This window comes from Armigeres subalbatus, chromosome 1 (genome assembly GCF_024139115.2).
Source record: "Armigeres subalbatus isolate Guangzhou_Male chromosome 1, GZ_Asu_2, whole genome shotgun sequence".
Lineage (NCBI taxonomy): Eukaryota > Metazoa > Arthropoda > Insecta > Diptera > Culicidae > Armigeres > Armigeres subalbatus.
Window position 1 is genome coordinate 119185840 of NC_085139.1, and position 20669 is coordinate 119206508.

Below are 20669 nucleotides of genomic sequence, written 5' to 3' on the forward strand. Positions count from 1 at the left end.
TAGCCAAATAGTCTAAAAAAATCCTTCGGTTGCCAGTAATGAGAAATGCGAAGTGTGAAGCGGGAAGTTAAGAATAAAACATTTCACACTTCACTTAAGAAATAGCCTGTGAGAAGTTGATAGTGTATCAAGGAGTGAGAAGTAAAAAGTTAAATATGCGAAGTGAGAAATATGAAGTGTGAGAGAGAAGAGACAAATGAAAAAAGGGAAAGTTGCAATGTGAGAAGTGAAATATGAAAAGTGAGAAATAAGAAATGAAGAGTGAGAAGTAGGATGTAAAATGCGAGGAAATTTAAATGAATGCTTATTTTTTCTTCCTTTCCACTTCCTCCATTCTTCTTTTTTTCTCTTCACTCTTTCTTCCATTTTCCATATCTTTTCTTCTTTTTTCTTTCTTCATTTTCCACATTTCTTTCTTTTTATTTTTATTCTTATTTTTTCTTCTTCTTTCTTTCTTTTTCCTTCTTCATTTTTCCTCTTTTCTTTCTTGAATTTAAACCTTTCTACTTTTTTTTCCTTTTTTCATTTTCTTTCTTCCCTTTTCCTTCCCATGATTTTCTCACTACACACATTTTCTTACTTCCTACGTATCACATCTCACTCATCACTATTTACAACTTTCTTCTCATTTCTGAACACTCATTTCGCACTTGTTACTTCTCACATTTTATTGCTCAGTACCTACTTCTCATTTCTCACTTTTCATTATTAATTTCGAACATCTCACTTTACACATTACATAAGGTAACATATTTCAACTGTTCGACCAAACGACACTAAGACAAAATAGCGTTCGGCTAAATGACCTTTTCGGTCAAAGTCAAATCAATCCTAAGCCTTCTATGATTAATGGCGTACATGAGATTTGAAAATCGCCTTTTTTATGTGACGTACTTTTTTTTATATAAAATCGTCAACTGCGACTTTTTTTGGGGTCATATGGCAACACCAGAATTACACAAAGTCAAAATGCGCTCGGGCACTTATCCTAAACAATGGAAGGCATGTAATTTTTTAGATAAAAATGAAATAATAAACATTGTTATGGTGATTATTGATATTTTACAAACGAATTGAATAATAAATCTTATGATTCAGATAATGAGAAACTCTACTTGCTTATGAATTATTGCTCATCAAATATCTAGACTTCATTTGTAGATTGCGATTTGAGAATCGCCATTCTGTTTCAACTTTATTTGCAAATGCAATTGGAGGCTCACATATATCAAAATTGAAAAGATTTAGGGATGTTGCAAAAAAATATCAAAAATTCTTACACGGTTTACATTATTTAAGTCTGTTATACACATTTATTCTATTTCTTTCTAGTATTTAAACATATATGATAATATTGGACTTCATAGCTCCAAAAATATTAAACAAAAAAATTCCCGCTTCTGAACGCGTATTTGTAATAACAGGTTCTTTGGACCGGTTTGCAGCTCCTCTCCTGCTGAACACCCTCACCGAAAAACCCGCCAACGAAGAGTATCACACGGTACAGCTGCTCGGGCTAGTGCTGGAGCTCCTGTCGTTCTGCGTCGAGCACCACACCTACCACATCAAGAACTGCATCATCAACAAGGACCTGCTGAGGCGAATACTGGTACTGATGAAGAGCACACACACGTTCCTAGTGCTGGGTGCCCTCCGGTTTCTGCGGAAGATCATCGCACTGAAAGACGAGTTCTATAATAGGCGAGTAGTAGTATAGTTCATGAAGTGCTTACTGGTGGTGGTGGTGGTGCACTCCCTCGTTCAATAACAATCTAATACCCGATGTGTAACTGAAATCAATTATTTCGTTCATTCACAGGCATATAGTGAAGGGTAATCTATTTGCCCCAGTGGTGGACGCCTTCGTGCGGAACAATGGCCGATATAATCTGCTAGAGTCCGCAATTCTGGAGTTGTTCGAGTTCATCAAGATCGAGGACATCAAATCGTTATATACGTACTTTGTAGAGAATTTTGGAAAAATCTTCGATGATGTCCAGTATGTCCAAACGTTCAAAACGTTGAAGAACAAATATGACCAACAACAGGACCGACTGAAGGAGAAGGAGAAGGGAAACCTTGATAGGTATGTTTGGTCGCCGAATTCATCTGGAACTCATATTGAAATGTTTATTTTGTCTTTCCAACAGTGTACCATCGATTCTGAGGAATAGCAATCGCTTCCGGAGGGATCAGAGGCAACTTGATGAGGAGGAGGAGATTTGGTTCAACGAGGAAGAAGACTTCGCAGAAACGAATAAGGCCGGATCGCCGGAATTGGATACTAGCCTAGGTGAGCGACTAAGTAGAAAAAAATTGAAGTTTTAGGCTCCGCTGCTTCAAGACGTGATGTGCAAAGACTCTGATAAGGAGATGTATTTTCTTTTGATCAAATCAAAGGTAGATTCTAGCATTTCGAAACACAACGATAGAACGTATCAATAAATTGATTAATTGTTTTGAATTTGACTCCTTTTTCTTTTGCAATATACTCATTCCGGAGACGTTTCTATCGATTGTTATTGATTTTCAAAACTGAAAGAGGTTTTTACATATGGGAAGGAATAAACCGTGCAGTCAAATCTCAATCCTCGTTAGAGCTTATTCGTCGTATTTTTTTTCTGAATTGCCCTTTTTAGGTTAAATTTGATTTTAATTAAAGAATTATGCAGAAAGAGCTTTGCGGATTTGACAGTGGTTAGGTTTGCGTCTAAAAAAAGTATGGAAGAATGGGGAGAATCCTGAGAAGTTGGTTTTATCACGCCTCCATGGGTCTACCGATGACAATCGACCCACAGCCTATCACTTTTTTAGCAGCGCAAATGGAAAGATTTTTTTTTTCAAGTGTCGTCTGCTGAGTTGAGTAAATGTGACTCGGACAACTGTTCCCACAGGCAGCGCAATTTGAAATGCAACCGATGATTAGTATCCGGCAGCTGAATGGAATGATAAAAAAGTACAAAAAATGCTGCAGTGCCTACGGAGGAAATGGAGACAAATGGTCAGTTCCAGCAGCAATATGATAGTGAATCCAGAGCAGGTGAGCCGCTTACAGAAAAAATAATAATGAAATGGAAACTTGCAATTGCAATTTCAGAAAGCAGTACCACCATCACTGAATTCCAACTTGCGATTATTATCATGTTCATTAAAACGTATTAGTTGAAGTTATGGCTCGATTAAATACTATTAAAATCTCTGTCTTGTTTCTCAATTTTATGGCCAAATTAAATAACTTTATGAACATATTTAAAATCATTGTTTAGGCTAATAACCCCTGGAATAACTCCAGAAGCTAATGCTAACATTCGAGCGAGATCCGTCAAGTATACATGGTACCTTCAAGACCGTAAATGAGTCCTCTATATTCTGAATATTTTAGCAATAGATAAAGAAATAAGCAATTGAGTTAAACCACAGACATAACACATTGAACATTTACTCATCAAATTCATCATCGTTCAAACACTAACTACATCTGTTGATTTCAGTTAGTTGGGCAAATCACGAACCAGATGGCGGTAGTGAGCAAACGTCAAACTCGAGCAAAAACGATGCGCGCGCCACGAGTGATCGATTGGCTAACTAACGATTATTTGAATTGACCAGTAAATCGGTGATCGATGGAAATTTGACGAGTGTTATGTCTGTTTGTCTGTGGTTAAACTCTTTAAAGGATCGACTGTTGATCATTTCTACAACATGTTATCTATTTTTACTTGAATTAAACAAAAAAACTAATTAAAATCATTATCATCATAAATATAATAGCCCTGTTTGTCTGTCCGGTGACTAGCCAACCAGACGCAGCACGCGGGGAAATTATGACAAAAAAAAATTGACTCTTTAATTCTTGTTTACTATCAACTGCAAAAAAACAAAACCAGTGACAACCTTAGACAACCAGACACAACAATTGATGAAAAAAAAAATCACAGACAACAGAGGTTGAATTTTTTTATTTTTTGAAAAAAAATTGAAAAAAAAAAAACACATGCCACGGGCGCTATTGCGTCCACAAATAAACTAGTAAAAGATAAAAAACAATAAAATTCTTAGCACTGATTGATTCAACTAGGACACATCTTACTGAAGCATGCCGCAGCATTATTTCGCAAACATATAAACAAAAACAAGTTTCAACATGTTTTCTATTTTCCTTAGGTAAAATCTTTGACAAAAAATCATCCCCCGAATCGTCTCCATCAGCCACCTCCGTGAACGGCCCCAAGTACAGTAGTAGTAATAGTAGTAGCAATACGACCACATCGCAACAACTATCCGCGTTACAGACGAATTCCACACCCCTGAACAACAACACTGACATCAATAGTAATAGTACGACGACATCCGCGGCAGCCGCTGCTGAGGAAGAGGACTCGACCGTTCACCACCATCAGCAGCAGTCACTATTAGGTATAACTTTGGTCAATTCAACGACGGCGACGTCGTCTTCCAGTAGTTCGTCGTCGGATTCCCCTTCCAGTGGCACAATAGCAGAGGAAACTCCCATCGTCGACTCGACGGGTGGACTGTACTCCGCCGGTAATGCCGTTGGCCTTGTTACTCATGAAGCACCTGCCACCTCTGCATCCACGACGAACGTCGATGAGCCGTCACCCGCAGCACCGGACCCCACAGTGGACGAAGGTCCCAGTTGTGGAGATACGCCACCGCAGCACCTCCCTCAGAATTCCTCAGACAGTGATAGCAACCAACGAGTTGCCAACAGTTGCATCAGCACATCGTCACCTCCTGCTACGGCGGAAACCGTTGAATCTCTCGACGACAATAACCTGGAAGCGTCGAAGCGGCTAGCAGACGAGACCAGTCGAATAGACGGAGAAAATGAACCATCGTCGTCGTCTTCATCGTCATCAGCGTCTGAGTCGAGTGAAGATGTGCGGCAAACGCAACCGAACTGTACCGAAAGTAGTGCTGCCTTGGAGGATGACAGTTCTTCGGTGAGCTGCAGTAATGGTGATATCAGTGGATCGACAGCAACGATACCAGCCGCAGTTTTAGATTCCGCTCCGGCCGTGGAGGCACCGACGGATGAGGCGTCCAGTACTACCGCGGTGGTGAGCAGTCTGAAGAAGGTGAGTTTAGATGAAGTATTTTGAAAATAAATATTAGACATGGTCGGGTTATTGATATAAGTCTGGTAGGTACCTAGATAGGAAAACTGTCCCCACTCCATTCCACTGTAACACATTCATCTTATAGGCCCAACTACACTTGCGGTGTTATCATCAATCCATGGAAACACTGACAGTATTCCCAATCGTGTTATGTCGACTGGATATTACTGACATTAATCTTTCCATATTTTCCCCTTTTGTGCATTGCATTGAAGCAAAATCCTCATTACAATTCCGCCTCCAAAACCAAAACCAGATCCATCCGACAAGAATATCATCAATGATGATTTTTTTGTTCAATCTTTCGTTTATTTGGAAGGCTTAGTTTTGGGGAACCGAAAGTCTCGCGGTTTGGACGAGGTTAGGAAATACAATGAAACAGTAGGAAAGGAAAGGATTTTTGGGTACTTAAGTTATTACGATGCGGTTGTTCATAAAGTTGGCATTCTTCGCGATGTTTCACAACTTTTTTTTTGAGAAAACAACGAGAGTAGGACATACAGAAGGGATTAACGACAGACATTGAAATGGACAACAAGAGGAAGACATTCGTAATGGGGCACGACAAGGGGATGAGCAGACCATGATTACAGTCTTACATCAGCAACTTTAAAAATGTGTGGATCAGGGACATGTACTCGAGATCAAGGCCACGATGCTCCTCGCACGTCCACACGACATGATCCTAGATCCTGATGTCCTGATAATCCTAGCCGCAAACACATAGATTTTCATCCAAGAGCCCCACTCGGAAAAGATGTGTATTTAAAGTGTAGTGATTGGACATTAGACGACACATAGTTAGAATGAAGTCCCATATTCAATTTTTTAAACCATGGACGCTTCGACACCTTCGGGCCAATTGAATACAGCCATCTACCCAACTCCCCATTTGTCTATTTTTTGTTTCCATCTGTTCAAGGTTTCCTGACGAACTAATGTGAAAAATTTACCTTAGCCAAAGAGTCCGCTTTCTCATTTCCCGGGATCGATTTCCCGATATACGCTGAGTGCTGCACACCGGTTTCATTGACCGAACAGCCTCCAATGAACTTAGACTGTCGGTGAAGATGAAACAGTGGTCAGGAGGTAGGGATGCGATTTTGCTCGAGTGAATAGTGTATAGCTGCTAGCTTAGCAAACGAAAAACGTTAAAGCCCCGAAACCCGCTTGTGAAAAAAATTCTCTCCTAGCTAGCGTGCCCATATTTGCTTGCAAATAATGAAGGTATGATCTCCGCACGAAGGAAATCTGGTATTCTATGAACCTCCTACTTCATGGACAGATCAAAAGCTACAGAGGAACCTCCAGCGTCATATACCAGTGGTAAATACTCATGAATCGAGATTGAGGTGTTTTTTTTCGGGAAGCTTCTCGATGTTGTCAATGACCAATGGATTGAGAACCTCACAACGGATGAGGAACCGAAGCGAAAATTCAGCGAAACGATCTGTCAAATGCAGTACTCCCGCGAGTACTTCCAGGCTTATCGTATGAGTCGAATTCATACAACCTAACGCGATACTGAGACAGGAAGCTTCAGCATGTGTGTTTTAGCTGCGGACTGGAAGCAGAAACTACCGTATTCGAGGACCAACAAAATGGTTGTTCGATACAACGTTATAAGATCTTCGGGATGAGCTCCGCACCATGTTCATGTTATTGATAGCATGACGTTGATCAGTTTCTGGCTTTTTTGTTTCCGATACACAATGTGCTTCCCGAAGGTGCATTTATAGTCGAACCAGACCCCCTCTAGGTATTTAGAAGGCATGCTATGAGTGATTGTCCTACCCATCAGTAGGAGCGGGAACTCAGTTTTCTCCGGAGAGAATTCGATACCCTGCTCCGTAGCCCAAGTAGCCAAATTGTCCAGAGCATCTTGCAATGGTCCTTGCAGATCAGCTGGGGTTGGCCCCGAAACGGATACAACGCAATCATCCGCAAGCTGTCTTATCGAGCAATTCGGCATGAGACATTCATCGATGTCTGTGACGTAAAAATTGTAAAAGGGGCTCAAACATGAGTCCTGGGGGAGATCCATGTAGCTAATTCCTGAAGTTGCCGAGTAACCATTGCAAAAAGTCATTCGCTTCTCTGATAACAAATTGTAGGGGTGATCGGAGCAATATGGGCCACCTAAGGAAATCGTTCCGAAAAGAGCTGAAAAGCTAAAAAAAACACCGTTCAAATGTAGTAGATACTAGAGAATTTTACCTTTCATATTACGTCGATGAATGACGAAAATGCGTTTGGAAATTGTTGGAATGCACTTTTGAAAATGTATTGATTTCAATGTATGTTCCCGACTATACGGGGCAATATGAGCCACCATTTGGGGCAGTATGGGCCACACTTCCAAAACCTTTATTTAAGGTACACCGTGGCAAGTTGAAACGGGTTTTTCAAAGTTAAACTTTGTAGTGCTGTAAAAAAATCACCCTTTGATAAATTTTGAATCCGTTTGCGGTGCTTGCTAGTTCGGGCCATAGATTATACATAAAAATAAGCAACCTTACCAAACTTTTTTATGAATATTTTGAATACTGAAATTATTTTTTTATATGAATCGTTTCAACTTGCCCCGCGTATCGGGGCAAGTTGAAACACTGTGCTATATACATAAGCAAATTTTGCGGTATGAAAAACAAAATATATGTACTCAGTAAGACTCAAGATGCACGAGATTGTGTAAAGGGTACTGTACTGCCAAGATTCGCATAAGTGTCTTATGTAAATTTTTGACGATTCTGATTTTCTTTCAGAAATCGGCTTAAAATTGTCTCCTCGTATGAAAAACAAAATATATGTACTCAGTAAGACTCAAGATGCACGAGATTGTGTAAAGGGTACTGTACTGCCAGGATTCGCATAAGTGTCCCATGTAAATTTTTGACGATTCTGATTTTCTTTCAGAAATCGGCTTAAAATTGTCTCCTCGGCTTAAAATTCATCAGATTGATTATCTCCTACTGGTGACCACTCGGACTGCTTTTCAGAATGGTTCAATATTTGGTTCACTTGAATTGTGCGCTTGATTAATTCAGCTGTGGCTTCCTCATAACATATTAATTAACCAGCGTATCTTTCATAAACTCGTTGATTGGAGGTACAGGGGGCTGGGAGATGTACGGTGGAGTTAACGAAATGTTTACATGCTCTATGTTTTTTTTTAAAAAGTGCTCACTACAAGGAAAATAAAATTAAGAATCTCAAAATCAGACCATGCATATTAAACATGACCCTTTTTCATTATATTTTTTTACTGGAGATTGTAGGAGGGTTGCATTCGTGACGGGACTGGCGGACATTTATTAAATTTATTTTCAGAAGTTTTTATAAATTCATGTTTTCCGAATGTATTTACCGATCATGTTGAATTTCGGAAAAAAAAATATATTTAATTGCGATGGTGACGTTTTGAATCGTTGTTTCAACTTGCCCCGCACCACGCATTTCTATTTGCCCCGATGGATTGAAAATGCGGAGCAATTTCAAACGGCCAAAATACAAAAAATTAAACGGGCCTTCCATTGATTTTTCATAATCATTATGCGTATTCAACATTGAATGATTATCTACTTTGAAAATTTGATGAAAAAACATCATTTTGAGATCTGTTTCATTGACACGCCAAAAATTTGGTTTGAATTTTGCAAAGGGTGAAAAATAAACAATAACAGGGATTGCTTTCAGTGGCTGCAATCTTCCGGGAATGGCAGTCAGAAGGTGTGTTTAGGGGAGTAGTTTGTTGAAAAAAATAATCGGGGCACTCGGCCATTTCTGATCTTAATTACAGCTTCCGTTTCAACTTACCCCACATTTCTACTTGCCCGGTGTACCTTAGGCGAAAAAAGTATAGTAATATGGAAGAATATGATATTCCTACAACAGATGGAAGAATATGATATTCCTACAACAGTTGTGAGTATTCCATACCAAATAAAATAAAAAAACTGCACAACAGCGGACTGGATTTGCCACTCTTCTCCGTTTGAACAGCCACATTTCAATTGGTCAATGGTCATTTTTTCTGTTTCTATCACAGTAATGCGCTGTTGTAATTTTTCCATAATGAATTTTACATATATGATAATATTCTTGTATTTGACTACTGAAATTTGAACTTGTTCGCATTTTAAGGCCAGATATCTTGTTCTATGCAGGTATGCCCATATTTCCCCATTGAGACTGGTTTTGGGAAAAAAAATGATAAATTATGATAATTATGATATTTATGATAAATTCAGATTTGTATTTATGATAAATTCAGATTTGTATCAATATAAACATGTGTGCACAATATTCCATTTTAATATATCTTTTGATTGTGGTGTATTTTTGACCTGTATTTTAATCAGTTTTGTGTCAAAACCTTATTTATAAACTTGAAATCTTGTAATAATTTTGCCTATGCAGCGAAAATTTACATTTTCAAATGTATTTTCATGTTTGAATTGAATTTTAATGCGGTTTTCACGTTGATGCATATGTGGAGCATCCTCTTAAAGATCATATAACTTTTACATGATAAAACTTGTCAATAAGCTCTAAATGAGGGTGGCTCATATTGCCCCGTATGTTTATATTACCCCTACTGCCCCTATAAATAATTGTTAAAAAATTGTCCACAGGAGTGATGTTTGTCGGATAAGACATCGACGCAAACTGTCCCCTTATGTTCAAAAACAATGAGCTCTTTTGCTCTTTTTTTAGCGAAAGTAAGCCTAATTTCTGCGAAGAAAGCAACGCAAGACAGTCGTTAATTCCCTTGCCCCTGTGGAAACCAAATTGTTATCTGACAAAAACTATCCGATTCAACCCATTTGTCTAGCCGGAAGAGAATCATCTTCTCCGACAGCTTCCGAAGACAGGACAGCATCGCGATGGGGCGATACGAACTACAATCCGACGCAGGTTTTCCGGGCTTCTGGATGGCTATCCCCCTCACTTGCCTCCAATCATCCGGAACAATGTAACTCCAGTAACTCCAGCAACAAGCTCAATAAGCACCTCTTCGTGACGTTTGGAAGCCCGAGCAAAGCTTGAGAGCAAATCGATAACTTGTTTTGATGTTGTGAAATCGCCGAATATGATTACTTAATTTGATATCGTTTTGGGGGAAGCCCATATGGCATAATGCCGCTTGGCATAAGGCCGTTTGACATAATGTCATTTGGCATAACGATTTAAATGTCTAAAGGCCATTTGGCATAAATACCATTTGGCATAAATACCATTTGGCATAAATACCATTTGGCATAATTTGTTGGGTACCTCGAGGCCATTTGGCATAACGACCGTTTGGCATAATGACCATTTGGCATAATCCTCGAAAACTATATTAAATACAACGGGCCGTTTAGCAAAACTACCATTTGGCACAAAAAAGGGTAATCATAGGAATATATCGACATTGTTGTTTCATAAGGGCGAAAGTCGCAAACGTAAACATTGACTTCTTCTGCTGATTCCAGGAAGATTAAAGACTTTTGGCAATATTTTCCACTTCCGTTTGATAGCGGTCTTGTTGTAGAGAATTTTGCTGGAAAAAGCATTCTTTACGTTTGCGAGTATGCATTTGCCCGGGATTAAGCTAAAAAGAAGATGACTCCTTCTTTAAAAGTACGCATTTGACCGGAATAATGCAAAAGAGTACTGCCGTGAATCGCATATTTGTCCCATATGAATAGGAAACCCAGCAAAGATGGGACAGATATGCGATTCACAGCAGAGTAGGAGTATGCATTTGCCCGGGATGAAGCAAAACAGAAGATAACTCCTTTAAAAGTACGCATTTGCCCGGAATAAGGCAAAAGAGTAAATGACTCATTTTTTAAAAGTATGCATTTGCCCGGAATAATGCAAAAGAGAAGATGACTCCTTCTTTAAAAGTACGCATTTGCCCGGGATGAAGCCAAAAGAGTAGATGATTCCTTCTTTCAAAGTTCGCATTTGCCCGGGATGAAGCAAAAGTGTAGATGTCTCCTTCTTTTAAAGTACGCATTTGCTCGGGATGAAGCAAAAGAGCAGATGACTCTTTTGAAAGTACGCATTTGCCCGGAATAATGCAAAAGAGGAGATGACTCCTTCTTCAAAAGTACGCATTTACCCGGAATAAGGCAAAAGAAATATGACTTTAAGAATTGTCACACACACACTTTCACTCCAACATTGCTCACAACATGTCGTAGAAACAAAAAATACTGCGGCGCGCTTTGTAAATTTTTCAAACGAACAAAGATCATGCGAAAATACACGGTCGAACATTTTAAACAAGAAAATGTTATGAAAACTGCCAAAGCATTGTTTGGTCTACTCAGCTCTATTTTATACAAAGGTGATTATGAGGCCAAAGCCACGAAGCAACTCATAAGCAGGATCAGAAGCAGTACGGCGAACCAAGGAACATACGCCAATATTCATTAGTCTAAGTTTAAAGACTAAAGGACCAAACACAATGGACACGTTTGCGTGCGTTTTGACAGTTTTCCCATGGAGAAACTGTCTAAACGCACGCAAACGTATCCATTGTGTTTGGCCCATAAGGACAACTCTTTGTATAACATATATCAGATTGAACTGTACTTCTTTGTATTTTTTATCCCGAGCCATTTTTTAAATCCCATTTTTTGGTTGCCACACGTTAGGAGAAAAAGTAAATCACTCCTTAAAATACGCATATGCCCAGAATAAGGCAATAATACAGATGTAAATTGAGCTGCTTCCTAGAGTTTTTATAATTCTTTTAATGTTTATACCAAATGGTCATTATGTCAAATGTTCGTTATGCCAAATTACCCTAAAATCATTATGACTATTTTTCTTTATTATGGCAAACGGTCGTTATGCCAAATGGTCTTTATGCCAAATGGCCCCTGGCTATTCAACTCGTTATGCCAAATGGACTTATGCCAAACGGCATTATGCCAAATGGAATTATGCCATTTGTGGTAGCCCCATCGTTTTGGTCTTTTTAACGGTTAAAATAACAAAACGTATAGCAGAAAAATCTTACTGTGACATCAAATTGAAAACTAATCCTGCTATCGATGAGAGCAAATCGAAAACTAATTTTGTTATTGGTTCCGATAACAAAATAAGTACACAATTTGATGTCAGATCATACAATTTAGAAATCAACAGCAAATTGAGATCAAAATATGTAATCAGTCATGATGATTCATATTTGAAAACAAATTATGTTCTTTATGTTCTTTATTGTTTGATTCATCAACAGACAACTTAGGTCCTAATGATGCTTATCCTAATTAATACTAATAAAAGTAATTATAATAAAATCATCGTTAATTATGAAACATGGCAGAATAAGCCCTTGTAAAATTACGACGAATCGTCTGTCTGGATAGATTAAAATCAAAACATGTGGCAACCTCGTTGAATGCCCGCTGTAGACCCACCATCGCTCCACGTTGTCCGTAATTCGTTCTTCGAAAAGGTATCCTCAGCATTCCGTTATTTCGCAGTGCCCTAGGTCGAACGTTCAAGTTTACTGATTCCAGAATTTCAGGGCAGTCGATTCTGCCTTGGAGCGTATCAGCAACGACCATGGCCCGTGCAATGTGCCTCCGCAATTGTAGGCTTTCAAGATTAATCAATTGACAACGGCTGCTATAACTTGGTAACCGGAATGGGTTTCGCCATGGAAGCAACCGAAGAGCAAAACGAATGAAGCGGCGTTGAACAGATTCAATTCTTACTGATCCGTTCTGGTAATTAGGATGCCATACAGCGGAACAATATTCCAGCGTAGATCGAACCAGCGAACAGTACAGTGATTTCAAGCAATAAACATCGGTGAAACCCTTGGCGACGCGAAAGATGAATCCTAATGTTCTAGAAGCCTTCTCGATCACGTAAGAGACATGATGCTTGAATGTTAGCTGCGTATCTAGAATAACACCAAGATCCTTTATACAGTTCACACGTTGCATCACGATTCCATTGAGCTCATAGTTGTAAATTATTGGCTGATGTACACGAGTGAAAGAGATCACGGAACATTTGCTAGGATTGACAACCATCCGGTTCAATGTGCACCAAGCCGCAAATGAATTAATATCTTGTTGTAGGTCCATTCCGTCAGGGATAGACCGAATTAGTGCATAGAGCTTCATATCATCCGCATACGACAGTCGCGGTCCTCGAAGCACATTGTTTACATCGTTGAAATACAAGAGGAATATCAAAGGGCCAAGATGGCTTCCCTGAGGAATGCCTGAGGTTGCCAAAATTCAGTGGACTGAGAATTGCCTACCGTAACAGACAGTCTCCGTCCGGTGAGATATGAATGGAACCAGCGCAAAGATAACCAGCAATGCCAAATCTTTCCAATTTTGCAACCGTGATAGCGTGGTTAATTTTATCGAAAGCTGCAGATAGGTCCGTATATACAACGTCCGTTTGTGCTTTCTGCACAAAGCTGTCGGTAATGCTCGAAGTTAGGCACAAAAGATTAGTGGTCGTAGATCTGCCTGAGATGAACCCATGTTGATCGGCACTCAGATGTTGCTTACAGTGAGATATGAGTGGTTCTGTTATAACTAGCTCGAATAATTTGGATGCAGCGCACAAGGATGAGATGCCGCGATAATTGTTGACATCTTTTCGATCACCCTTCTTGTACACGGGAAACATTGTAGCGGTTTTCCACACGGACGAAAAAAGTCCACTGGATAGCGATTTGTTGAAAATCAATTGAAAGGGAGCGAGCAGAAGTTCGATGTGCCTTTTCAAGAACGCAGACGGAATGCCATCCGGACCTGGACTCATGGATGATTTTAACTGCGAGTTAGCTCTACGGATCATTTCTACATCTACGAAAAACGTGGCCCAAGTGATCCCGACTGCAGGAACGTTGTTAGCAGCCTCAGCGATTGTGACATCAGAGATGACTTCGTTACAATAGGTGCTCACAAACTTGTCGGCAAATAGCTGACAGATGGATTGGGGTGTAGAGGCCACTTCCTCGTCCAGAGTCATTGTTGTAGGGAGCCCAGCTTGTTTCCTTTGTTCATTTATGTACTTCCAGAACGTTTTAGGCCTGGTCCTCAAGTTTTGCTGTATATTTTGCTGATATTGAGAAAAACAGAGTCGGCTAACAATCTTGTACGCAGAGTTTAATTTTTGTAGTGCTCACGCAACGATAAGGAACCGTGTTTGGAATAGCGCTTGAGAGCAGCTCTTTTAGCAGTTTTCATTCTACGAAGCTGACGGGTCTGCCAAGGACAACTATAAGGAGCGACGATTTTCTTAGGAACATGTCTTTCAATCACGTGTCCAATAATATGCGATAAAGTCAATGCCGCATTCTCTGCATCACAACCGCCAAGAATGTCAACCCAGTCCAATGTAGCAAAGAACTCAGCAATGCTATGATGATCGGCGTTATGGAAATTGTAGATTATGGGCTCGATCGATGCAACAACATTGGCTCGCGTGTTGTTCAGCTTGAGTATCAACGAAGGATGATGGTTAACTACTTTAACTAACGGTGATGGAGCATGCAAAATTAGCGGAGCAGCGTCCTGAGCGCTAACAAAACACAGATCCAAGCTGCGATTATTTTCGTTGGTAACGTGATTGATTTGACGTAACGTGGCTGTGCTGTAGTAATCGAGGAGTTTGGAGGCGTGACTGTGTAATGAAGATCGTTCCATATCTATGTGAAGGAATCCGTTGCAGGAGGAACTCCACGAAATTCCTGGCAGATTGAAATCACCGATAATGATGATTTCGTCCGAAGCATTAGTCATTTCTATCACTGACAAGACTGATTGTGTGTGAGCTTCGATCAGTGTATCATCGCGAACACGATCAGGAGGTATGTATAGTGCACACAGGAACACCGAACGATGGGAAAGCTGGAGGCGCACCCATACTTGCTCGACACATCCCCATAAGTCGTTGTAAATAACTCTTGCTTTCCGTTTTTATTCACTGCGATCAGGACGCCTCCTCCAGTTGATTTGCGACTGTTCATGGGGCCACGGTCGCAGCGAAAACTTCGTATTCAGGCCCAAAGACCTGACTAGATAGGGTACGGAGTCGAGCCAGGTTTCAGCCAACACAATCACATCGTAGCAATCATCGGACGTGGCAAGAAGATATTGTTCGACATCACAGTTCATCCCACCGGCGTTCTGATAATATATCAGCACTTCGTCAACGCAAACGAGGTTGGAATCCACAAACGGGGCTCTAGAAGTTTGAACGGCATCAGGCGGTGAAGGTTCAGGGATGTAAGAGTACTTGCCTGCAATAGCAGGTTGGGAGCTCCCCGATCCACATCTAAGTTCAGGGCCAGGACGACTTCGAAGAACGTTGGCTGCAACAGGCGCGACTGAACTAGAGCAACCGGGAAATTCTCCCAAAATGCTTTTCATGGGGCGTCCTGGAGATCCAATGGAAGCTTGTTGACTTGCGTTGTGGACCAGCAGAGAGGAATGCGAATCTCGATGGAAATCACCACCGGGTGAGGTGCTGGAGTTTTGAGCAGCATGATTTCAATTTGATATCAATATAAAAATATGTTTTCTATATGCTCTCATTATGTTTTCAGACTTTGCTCGGGAGGTTTTTAAGGTTAATTGATCCCAATTTAATCCATCCCTGGAGCGGAATTGTTACATGCACAGCTGACAATAGTCGTTCTCGTCGTAGCAATGAAGAGACTACAACTCGTCGAATGAAGATACTACAACTCGTCGCTACTGTGGCATTTCGTGCTGCGACGATGACTATTGTCAGCCCTGGTTACATGAAGGGGGAACAAGCGAGATTTCAATCATCGAAAAGGGGAACCGAATCCGGACAAACTTTCTTTGCGAAGTCGAGTCCCAACTAACAATTTTGGTGCTAAAAGCTTCAACTTCTAGCCTTTGGCTGTATAATATTTGAATAAAAGCAGCCAATGCTGAATAAAAGAAAAGCCTCTGCAAATAATCCCTTAAACTTCAACTTGACTATTACCCAACTATCTATCAGCTAGTCAGTGTGCCGAATATATTTAATCTTTTATCGTTTATGCAGCTTTCATATAGCCGGAGACGAGCCAGCCTCGGGCTGAAAGTCTCCTTAATAAAGTCAATAAAAAAAAAAAAAAAAAAAAAAAAAAAAGCTTTCATATAGTCATAAAACAGCTCTGTCTGAATTAGCAACAAAGCTTATCGGTTAAGAGCTCATGTATGTAACTGAGTTGCTTGTTAGCAACTTCTCATATTACGGTGAGTAGCATTCACAATGAAAATGTTTTCGCTGTTGTTATAGAACTAACAACATAGCGTAATGGCGCTATAAATGAACTAACGAAGCTTTTAGGCAACTTCTGTATCTTTGAAGATTACACAACGTTTACGTAAACCTTATACTGCTTCTTTTAATAGCTTATCAGTATGGAACGTCAAAACCGCAATGTTTACATTTGATTTTTGGTGCCGGAGCTGTGTATGAGCTATTGATTTCTGTAATGCAGCTACAAAGGTATTCACCTGCTCTTATAGCAACTGACAAAGCGCTGTCATTAATGCTAGCAGTAGCATAAGAAAACAAGCCATTTAGAAGCGATATTTCTGTTGACGGCTACTGTTAAACGATTAGCAGCAGAGTAGCATCTATACAGATCGAGAAAATGTTGCCTAAAAACAATTTCAGCGATTGATGATGCATTAAAGTTAGCCAACAGAACATGCTGATAGATGTTTGAATAATGGTTGAAATAATGCTAAAAGCATAATTTTTAAGCTTATGTGCTGAAAGCAGCATGTAGGCCTCTTTCTAACGTTTATACAGCATGAATCTGAAAATATCTGAAAAATCGTTAGTAAAACAACCTATAGGGTATGCGAAGAAGCACATCCATAATTTTCTTTGTTATTTACATATGTCAAAGTAACGGTGATGACAGAGCAGCGGCCATTGAATCAGGAGATCAGGAGTTCGAATCTAGGTAGCAACAAAATTGATATTTGAGTTTTCACAAAAAAAAAACATTGATAAACTCCGAAATTTACTCTCCTCTCAAATAATATTTAATCAAATTGAATTCAGTGGCTGTATAAAACTTATTTAACAGATTCAAAAAATCTGAATAAGCGCCATTGAAGCGAATTATATTACTAAATGGTTTAGTAAGAATTGAGAAAAAATTGTGTAACATATGCTGTAAAGTAGTTGTGCAGACACGTCAAAAACAGCTGAATAGATTCGCCAGATTTGCTGGTAAAAGCATTGAATAGAAGTTCTTGATCATATGTATAGCACTAATATTCAGCTTGAAGCCGTATAGACGAGTTGAAATAACATTTACATTGACATTAAATGTTAGTTGGGGTATCCACCGGTCTCGCGCGATAAACCTTCAACAAAAGTGCGTCAATATTCGAGTTTCTTCATTTTGACCAGTTTCTTGAACTGGATCTTGAGCGCGATTTACCGCTTGTAAAGTACGATCGAACCGTGTATCCCAAATTCTTTAAACGCGGCGGTTTTCTTGCGATAAACTTGGGTAAACTCGACATCCCACCACGGACTGTGTGGTTTCCTACAAACCGAACTTCCTGGCACTGACCGCCGTTGTGCCTGAAGAGCGCTAACATAAAAATAAGCTAATTTCTCTTGTTTAGATCCGCTTTTATGATATTTTAGTACCATTCCCTCCAATCGGGAAAAATCCGGGAAACTGTAAATCGATTTTGAATGGACACCCTGAAACTGCATAGAACAGGGGGGACTCATTGTCTAAAAGTTCGAAGGGGCGATATGTCAACAAATTTTTGTTTTCTCAAGCAACAAATTTCAACATTTAAAGCATTGGAAGTTTTGTTCAGAATCTTTACATTGATTGCAATTATTGTCGCGCTCTTCTCAAACGCTCAGCTTTTCGTGGTGGTAATTGGTGGTAACGCGCAAACAAAAATTCTGCAGCAGCGCGCCCATAAGCTTTTACACAGGGTGCGAGTCTGCGCTGTTAAAGTTGATCAGACGCCGAATGGGGTTGCCCATAGCTAAATAGACTCGTGAATAACCGCCGTGTGTAAAGTAAATGAGCGCGCTCCGCTGCAATTCGGAGGCTGATAGATATGATCACGATCTAATTGTTTATCCTGGCAGTGGCGCCGGGAGTGGGTGGGACAAGTAGGACATGTCCTACGCATGAAAATACCTGGGTAGGACAGTCGAAGCATTGTCCTACCCATAATTACGATAAAAACATACCATATGGATAACTAAATGAAACAATAAAAATATAATTAAAACGTTTCAAAGTTAATCAGAGGTTTGAAAGTTTATCAGAGGTTAAACTGGCAATCGTGGAGGTTATCAGTGATTGTGAAGGAGAAATCTATTCCGAAAGGCTTCTAAGAGTCTTTGATTTATTCTGTTCATCCCAAAAAGTGCTTAATGATGTATTGAGATTTTCCAAGAAGTCTTGAAGTTTCTAATAGTATCTGCTCTTCCATAAAATTATTGAAAACTTCTGGAAGTACATAATTATTTCTGCTGGTACAGGGAGGCTCAGAAAATTTCTGAAATTTCATAAGAATTGACAGCTTGACTGTGAAAATATTCATTAAGACTAATTGATGTCAGATGAATTGAACAAATAAACAAAAAAAATTAAGTGTGTACGTTTGCAAGAAATTTAAGAAGTTAGAAAGGAAATGGTCTGAAATTCGGAGTAACATTGTTCTTGAGATTTCAGAAAACTCGTAAATAGTACTGAATACCCTAAAGACGATCATAAGCTTTACTAGTAGATCGTAGTGAAATTTCTGAAGATGTCTAAAGGTTCGAATTCCCAGAAGTTATAGTGATAATTACTTGAAATACAGGAATCCATAATCACTTCTGGAAATTCGTAAAAATGTTTGAAGACATGCTTTTTAGAAATGTTTTATAAACACTGGAAATGTAATTATTGTCCTAGTATTTAGTCACAGAGCGTTTTATAACTTATCTGAAGATGTTCGAAAAAATCTCTTGAAATCTGTGAGGGTTTCCGGAAAATCGCTAATATTCCATAAAAGTATTCTATGGATTTGATAATCCAGTTTTGTCCTACCCACGTCTCAGAACGTGACCGCGCCTCTGTATCCTGGGATGGGTGTTTATCCATATGACGCCCTATTCGTTGTTTGGTGACAACAAATGACGAAACCATGTTTTTTGGTTTCTACGGAGGCAAATTTTGGCGGCGGTGTAGGATGACCCATTGTTTGTTTTGAAGCGTCATCTGCGATTTGCAAGTAGGAACAAAGCCAAATGTCAAGTTGTTGGGGGGTTGCAGGCAAAATTCATTTTTGCAATTCCTGATCATAATAGGGTATGATGGGGCAAGATGGGTCGCTTAAGGCGAATCCTGAATATCTCAAAACAGAAACATTTTAGTTCAACTTTTCAACATGGATCTATAAAAATAGCTCATAATCTGTAAGCCAGGGCTATGAAATAACAAAAACATTTTATTCCATTTCGAGTCATTAAAGTAAAAGTCTATTTTTCTGTCAATCAAAAAATGGCGGGGTAAGATGGGTCAAACAGCGGGGCAAGATGGGTCACCTTTGAATACTGCAATTAATTTAATTTTTATTCCCAATATTGGATTACAATAGATAGCTTTATTGCCAATGATTATATTGAATAAAAAATAATGTTTAAGCTTTGGATGAAGAAATGGGTCTACATTTAAAAATGTCTGAAATGAAATGAAATGAAAACAAGCCGTCTTAAAGTCTTTGTTTCTTAAAGACAAAAAATAGACATTTTCAATAAACAAATTAACAACATTATGTCAAAAGTAACCTTAAAATGATTAAACCAGCAATGGAAAATATGTTTTGAATACGAACTATGCCCTTCAGTATGTGCTGACCCATCTTGCCCCATTTGTAAGTTCATGTTAGAATGTCTAATTTTCGACCAAATTTATTTATTTCAACGCAGTTAGTATAACTTCACCTACATTACTTATAATACGTTCACTATGTTACTAAAAATGTTTAAATTTTACATTGCTCGACGAGATTACACGTTTTATAGAAAGTGTGTTTCGCATAAGAAACAATGCTGAAAAATATTTTACCTTGCCATACTCTACCAAAATAAAATTTTATCATCAAATCGAGAGATAATAAAGTAGAACCAAATTATTCCTCCTACAAAGTCATAATCTCCACATTACCATGTACACGATGCTCAAAAACGGCCCTGACCCATCTTACCCCGTGACCCATCTTGCCCGCCTAATCCTACCTGGTTTAAAGTTCTTCTTCGAGTGATAAAACGGCCTACTTTTCCATACCAACAAAGCGGGTGCTTGAATGAACATTATAGCACCATTTGGGTGTTATAATGAAAAACCAACATCGGAACAGTAGTTACATGACTACATTTTGCTGAATTAGCTTGGGATAGTGTTCAGATAATGTATTCTCTGCGTCGCGTAATAAATGAAATAGTTTGATGGACATAACATAAGAATTTTCCAAAGGCGAGTTCATCTATCGC

The 20669-nt window shown here is 39.3% G+C and overlaps 1 protein-coding gene across 9 annotated transcripts in view; it reads left to right on the forward strand.

The window, feature by feature from the left end:
- LOC134205054 (serine/threonine-protein phosphatase 4 regulatory subunit 3) overlaps nt 1-20669 on the forward strand; it is a 90157-nt gene that overhangs the window by 66728 nt on the left and 2760 nt on the right. For 8 of the 9 annotated variants that reach the window (XM_062679941.1, XM_062679942.1, XM_062679943.1 and 5 more), the window contains 4 exons: nt 1425-1701; nt 1820-2086; nt 2151-2293; nt 4165-5099. In XM_062679941.1, the coding sequence (XP_062535925.1) occupies nt 1425-1701; nt 1820-2086; nt 2151-2293; nt 4165-5099 (1622 nt within the window). The remainder of the gene's footprint in view (nt 1-1424; nt 1702-1819; nt 2087-2150; nt 2294-4164; nt 5100-20669) is intronic. The other variant, XM_062679946.1, reaches the window with a different exon arrangement.